The 6,989-nt window shown below is 50.0% G+C and overlaps 1 protein-coding gene across 3 annotated transcripts in view; it reads left to right on the forward strand.

Moving 5' to 3' along the window:
• MEGF6 (multiple EGF like domains 6) overlaps window positions 1-6,410 on the forward strand; it is a 97,255-nt gene extending 90,845 nt beyond the window's left edge. For all 3 annotated transcript variants that reach the window (XM_030963837.1, XM_030963838.1, XM_030963839.1), the window contains 7 exons: window positions 873-1,001; window positions 1,782-1,910; window positions 2,604-2,732; window positions 3,166-3,294; window positions 3,382-3,510; window positions 4,606-4,737; window positions 5,283-6,410. In XM_030963837.1, the coding sequence (XP_030819697.1) occupies window positions 873-1,001; window positions 1,782-1,910; window positions 2,604-2,732; window positions 3,166-3,294; window positions 3,382-3,510; window positions 4,606-4,737; window positions 5,283-5,350 (845 nt within the window). In that variant the 3' untranslated portion in view covers window positions 5,351-6,410. The remainder of the gene's footprint in view (window positions 1-872; window positions 1,002-1,781; window positions 1,911-2,603; window positions 2,733-3,165; window positions 3,295-3,381; window positions 3,511-4,605; window positions 4,738-5,282) is intronic.
• The last annotated feature ends 579 nt before the right edge of the window (window positions 6,411-6,989 follow it).

Raw genomic sequence — 6,989 nt, forward strand, 5'->3', positions numbered from 1 at the left:
CACAAAATGCTGCTGACCCTACAGAAATGAGCAGCAGAACAAGGACTGACCCCTGGGAAAAGCTCCCTGTGTCCTCTGTCCACTTGTCCTGGCAGCAATGCCCTCCTGCTCTGTCCCAGGGCAGATGACAGTTGTGACCGTGTTCACAGGGGTCCGAGGATGAGGGAAGAGATGAGGATCTGACTCCATGTTTCAGAAGGCTTGATTTATTATTTTATGATATATATTATATTAAAACTATACTAAAAGAATAGAAGAAAGGATTTCATCAGAAGGCTGGCTAAGAATAGGAAAAGAAGGAATGATAACAAAGGCTTGTGGCTCAGACAGAGAATCTGAGACAGTTGGACTGTGATTGGCCATTAATTAGAAACAACCACATGAGACCAGTCACACATCCACCTGTTGCATTCCACAGCAGCAGATAATCATTGTTTACATTCTGTTCCTGAGGCCTCTCAGCTTCTCAAGAGGAAAAATCGTAAGGGAAGGATTTTTCGTAAAAGATGTCTGTGACAGACAGTTTGCTGTCTGCCTTAGCCATGGAAATGTTTTTCTGCTCTGTTTATTTGATGATAAAGTGATTTCTCCTGACACACCATGCCCTCGCTGTATCACTGTACAGCCATGGCTGGGCAGGGCTTGGAGCAGCCTGGCTTAGTGAGAGGTGTCCCCATGGCAGAGGGGTTGGAAACCGATGATCTTTAAGCTCTCTTCCAACCCAAACCATTCCATGATCCTATAGCACAGCAGGGCAGGGCAGGAGGCTCCTCATCCCATCACTCAGCTCCATTGCTGTGCAAAACTTTCCCTGTGCCACCTCCCACCTCCCCAGCCCTGCTTTGGCCTGATTGAGTTTTTCCTCCCTCCAGGATGCCCTGCTGGTCGCTATGGCCAGGACTGTGCAGGGCTGTGTCCCTGTGGGGCCGGTGTCCCCTGTCACCCTGTCACTGGAGACTGCGTGTGCCCTCCGGGCAGAGCTGGCCCCACGTGTGAGCAAGGCAAGTGCCGTGCATCAGGGCTGTCAGGTTGGGAAAGATCCTGGGCAGGAGATGATTTCCTCACCCTGAGATCTCTGCTCGTGCTCCCTGTGCCTGTGGTGGTGTTCACAGGACGAGGGAAGAGATGAGAATCTTGACTCCATGTTTCAGAAGGCTGATTTATGATATACATTGTATTTTACATAATATATATTATATATATTAAATAGATTATTTATTTATTTATTATTTAGTTATTTAGTTATTCATTATTTATTTATTTATTTATATTTAATACTCTGCCTGTTTGATTTGTCGTATGTTGGTGATTTGTTAATAATGTACGGATGTGAGCTTGCGTCGTAGAGGGAGGACCCTGGTTACTCATTTAGCATTAATTCTCCTATTATATTTTATATATATATTATATATTATGATATATTTTATAATTTTATGATATTATATTAAAAGAAAATGACATATTAAAACTATACTAAAAGAATAGAAGAGAGGATTTCATCAGAAGGCTTGAAATGAATAGAAAGGAATGGAATGATAAGAAAATCTTGTGACTGACCAGAGAGTCTGAGACAGCCGGACTGTGATTGGCCATTAATTAAAAACAACCACGTGAGACCAATCAAAGATGCACCTGTTGCATTCCACAGCAGCAGATAACCATTGTTTACATTTTGTTTCTGAGGCCTCTCAGCTTTTTAGGAGAAAAAGATCCTAAAGAAAGGATTTTTCATTAAGTCTGTCTGTGACACTGTGCCCACCGTGTCTCCTCTGGCCCTGCAGGTTGTGAGAAGCATCGCTACGGGCCGGGCTGCCAGCAGCGCTGCTCCTGCCACAACGGGGGGCTCTGCCACCCCGCCGATGGCTCCTGCTCCTGTGCCCCAGGGTGGACGGGCAAATCCTGTGATTCAGGTAACCCTGTCTGATTGTGGAGCTCACACACCGGGTCCACTTTCTGTCATCCCACCCATGGCAGCCCAGTCTCAGGGGATGCTGAGCAGTTCTGCCTGCTCCTCTGCCACCTGATTTGCAAATCCTGCGAATTAGGCAACCCTGGCCCGGATCCTGTCTGATTGTGGAGCTCACACACCGGGTCTGGTTTTTGTTATCCCACCTGTGGCAGCCCTGCCGTGGCACAGCCTGAAGCGTGAAGCTGCACGGCCCCACAGTCTGAAGCTCAGTTGTGGAGATGCTGAGCAGCTCTGCTGCTCCCTCTGCCTGCAAATCTGATTTGCAAATCCTGCAAATTAGGTAACCCTGGCCCGGATCCTGTCTGACGGTGGAGCTCACATCCCGGGTACAGCTTTTATCATCCCACCCGTGGCAGCCCTGCCTTAGCACAGCCTGAAGCGTGAAGCTGCACGGCCCCACAGTCTGAAGCATGGCTCTGGGGATGCTCAGCATCTCTGCCCACTCCTCTGCCCACAAATCTGATTTGCAAATCCTGTGAATTAGGTAACCCTGGCCCGGATCCTGTCTAATTGTGGAGCTCACACACTGTGTCCAGTTTTTGTCATCCCACCCGTGGCAGCGCTGCCTCAGCCCAGCCCTCTGAGGTGTGGCTGTGGGGATGCTGAGCAGCTCTGCCCGCTCCTCTGCCCACAGAATGCCCTCCGGGAAGCTTCGGTGCCGCCTGCCAGCTGCGCTGCCCCTGCCTGCACAACGCCACCTGCCACCCGGCCACCGGCGCCTGCCGCTGTCCCCACGGCCACTACGGGCCCCTGTGCGAGCACAGTGAGTGTTGGGTGTTGGGCACTGAGCAAACCCTGTGGGGCTGAACGCGGCGCTTGGAGCACCGGGCAGAATTCGGGCAAAATTTGGGCACAAGTTGGGCACAATTTGGGCACAAGTTTGGCACAAGTTGGGCACAAGTTTGGCACAAGCTGGGCACAAGCTGGGCACAAGTTGGGCACAAGTCAGACACAAATTGGGCCCAAGTCGGGCACAATTTGGGCACAATTCAGGCACAAGTCAGGTACAAGGGCACGTTCAGGCACAGTTCGGGCCCAAGTCGGGCCCAAGTCGGGCACAAGTTGGGCACAATTTGGGCCCAAGTTGGGCACAATTCAAGCACAATTTGGGCTCTGTGCTCCTCCCTGCCGGGCTGTCCAAGGCTCTGCTGCAGAGTTCTGCTCACCCCGTCTCTAACGAGCCTCTCCCATCGCAGGCTGTCCCCCGGGGTTCCATGGAGAGGGCTGCCAGCAGCGCTGTGACTGCGAGCACGGAGCGGGCTGTGACCCCGTCACCGGGCGCTGCCGCTGTCCCCCGGGGCTGCGGGGCGAGCGCTGTCACACAGGTACCTCCATCCTCCTCCTCGCCCTTCCCGAGGGCATCCCAAGGGCCAGACACGCAGAGCAGGGCCTGTATTGTGTGTCTCACACAGGCTGCAAGGAAGGGACGTACGGCGAGGGGTGCCAGCATCTCTGTGACTGCCCCAGTGATGTCCCCTGTGACCCGGTGACCGGGCGCTGCCTGTGCCCCCCGGGCAGAACCGGCCCCACGTGTGCTGCAGGTGAGCTGAGCCCCGGCTGGGCAGGGGAGGAACAGGGCTATGTGACAGGGGGTTTGCCCCCAGGAAGCTGGGAGAGGCTTTTCTCTGGTGTGTGTCACCTCACGGGGTGAGAGGGGCGGTGGCATATTGTATTTGTGGGGTTCCCAGATGAAGGGAGGAATGATGAATCTGACTCCATGTTCTCAGAATTTTTAATTTTCTTTTTAATTTATTATTTTATGCTATTATGTTTTTATTTTTAATTTTTAATTTTAATTCTTTAATTTTAATCTTTATTTTAATTATTTTAATTTTTATTTATTTTATGCTATTATATTATATTTTATTTTGTTTTTAGTTTTTAATTTATTTATTTTATTTTTTAATTTTAATTATTTTATTTCTATTTTATTTTTAGTTTATTATTTTATGATATTATATATTTTATTTATAATTTTTAAATTTGATTTGTAATTATTATATATTATGTTATGTTATGTTATATTATGTTATGTTATATTATGTTATGTTATGTTATATTATATTATATTATATTATATTATATTATATTATATTATATTATATTATATTATATTATATTATATTATATTATATTATATTATATTATAATATTATATTATATTATATTATATTACATTATATTATATTATATTATATTACATTATATTATATTATACTAAAGAATACAGAAAGGATACTTACAGAAGGCTAAAAAGCTAATAATGAAAACTCATTACTCCTTCCAGAGCCCTGACACAGCTTGGCACTGATTGGTCATTAAGTCAAAACAATTCACATGAAACCAGTGAACAATCACATGTTGGATAAACAATCTCTAAACCCCCATTCTAAAAACGCCAAAAATCTATTTTTTCACCCCGTGACAAACTAACTATTACTCTACTTAGACTTTTGTGGCTTGCAGATCCTCATGTAAGGTTGGTAATTGTTTTTTTCCATGGGTCATAATCAAAATCACAGGGGTCTCGGGCTCTGTGCCAGAGTCTCTCTCTGGCAGGGGTTTGGGCAATCCAGGACAGCCAGAGGGATGTCCTGAATTCCAAGCACAGCTGAGCAGCTCTGTGCCCTCTGCAGAGTGCCAGCCCACCCAGTTCGGCCCCGAGTGCAGCCTGGCATGCCAGTGTGCCCCCAGCAGCTCCTACTGCAACGCCAGGAACGGGCAGTGCCTGTGCCTGCACGGCCACACGGGACCCACCTGCCGCGAAGGTGAGGCCAGGGAGGGGACAGGACCCGAGGGGAGGCTGTGCCCGGGCTCAGGGGGTGGGTTCTGTGGTTCTGTGCCAGCGGATGGGGTTTGGGAACAGTAAATCAGCTCAGTCCAGTCACTTAGGGCAGCACCTGCCTCTTGCCCAGCCCCTCAGTTGGTCTGACCTGTTTGCTGTCACTGCAGCCACCAGGGAGGTTTATGAAGGCTCAGAATTGAAGGTGTTTAGCAGCCTGGCCATAAATGTGCCCCTGGAACAGCCAGGGCACAAATCCCACTCTGAGCATGAGCTGGGATGTTGATCCCATGCACCAACCACAGTGAAACCCCCACACTCCTCATCCTCGCCCAAACCTGTGGGCTCAGAGTGACCCCCGTGGGTGCTGGGTGGGGGGCAGGAGGGTCTGACCCAAACCCACAGACTGGGACCAGTGCTCCCAGTGGGGAGGGGAATGGGGAGGGAGTGTGCCCCCAGGCCTGGCAGCATTAGGGAGGTTTAGCAGGGCTGCCCACAGCAAGGACTGACCTGTCCTGTCTTCTTTTCCAGCCACGCAGTCCCTGCCACCCACCAGGCCACCACCACCCCCCGAGGGGCTCCAGCCAGCAGAGGAGTAGGTCCTGCTCTGGCAGCACTCCCTTGGTTTCACCAAGCAGCCGCCTGAAGAAGCCAATGACCTGTAATGAACTCAGTTTTGAGCCACACGAGCAGCTCTCATCTCCTGGCAGCCCCAGCTGCTGCTTTTGGGGTGTCTGAGTGAGGCTGAAGCTCCCAGTATAACCAGTTCACTGTGCCAGCGCGGGCTGGCCCTGAGGACACGTGTGCCCTGCCCACACCAGGGCGTGCCCTTGGCCAGAGACCAGGTGACCAGGGCAGGAGGGATCAATTCTGCTCAGGGGACAGTGGACTTTGACAGCTTGTGGCACATTGCTGGCCTTCAACTTTCAGGTGCTGCGCTTGGGGAGGGGGCTGAAATCATGGTCCAAATCAGGTATTTATGCATCAATATTTATGGGAAGCTGCACCACAGTGTCGTCAGGACTGATGGTCAGCTCTCCTGAGACTGGGCCTCCTGTGGACGCACCACCTCACTTGAATTATTTTTTTTTAAATTTGAATTTTCCATTATTTTTACTGTAAGTGACCATTCGCCAGGGGAAAACACACAGGGCTCCAGAGCTGGTGCCTCCTGACAGAACAGGCTGTGCTGGACAAGCTTGTCAGGGGCCTGGAGCCTGTTCTTCATGCCAGGAGTTTGCCAGCCCATGGTGCTGCCCATGTCACTTACTGCAAGAAGAAGGAAGCCAAAATCGACTGAGGAAGTCAGAGATTCTGCATGGAATGGAGACAAAGAGCTGGCTCATCTGGTCAAGGCAAATCCCAGTGGGAATGGCCTCTCCCAGCCCTGAATCCTGAGTTATTTTGTCATGCCAGTCGTAGTCAGGAGCTGGCCACCTGCAGCAGTGGGGGATGTCACACTCCAGTGTCACCAAATCACCCTGGTCGGGGGCCAGGGCCCCCTTTGTCTGTTTGCACAAAGCTCCTGGGCAGGTGAAGCCACTGCCAGAGGAGCCCCAGCTCTGCAGAGGAGAGGGACAGCCCCATCCCATCCCATCCATCCCATCATCCCACCCCCTCACCCCATCCCATCCATCCCATCCCATCCCATCCCATCCCATCCCATCCCATCCCATCCCATCCCATCCCATCCCATCCCATCCCATCCCATCCCATCCCACCCCACCCATCCCATCCCATCCCATCCCATCCCATCCCATCCCATCCCATCCCATCCCATCCCATCCCATCCCATCCCATCCCATGGATCCCATCCCATCCCATCCCATCCCATCCCATCCCATCCCATCCCATCCCATCCCATGGATCCCATCCCATCCCATCCCATCCCCACAGGCTGCAGCACAGCCCTGCCCAGGCACTTGGCCTTTAAATTATTCCCACAGGGGCCAACTGAAAATAATAAAAGAATTCTTTCTTTTCCTGATGGAATTTATTTTAATCTGTATAGAACTTGTCATTTTGGGCTAATTCCTTTCTTATTTTATTTCTTCCTTAACAGTATTTTTTTTTTACATTAGCTATCATTCTTGTGAAGAAATCATGTTGATATGAGTGTGTAGTGAAGGACCAAAATCGTGCTGGTGAGGTTGGATGTGGGATAAGCAGGGAGCAGGAAGATTTTGTCCATGTGCCAAATGAGCCCATCAGTGCTGCCAGTGGTGCTGCTCATCTCCA

The sequence above is a fragment of the Camarhynchus parvulus genome, chromosome 21 (assembly GCF_901933205.1).
Source record: "Camarhynchus parvulus chromosome 21, STF_HiC, whole genome shotgun sequence".
NCBI classification, from domain to species: domain Eukaryota; kingdom Metazoa; phylum Chordata; class Aves; order Passeriformes; family Thraupidae; genus Camarhynchus; species Camarhynchus parvulus.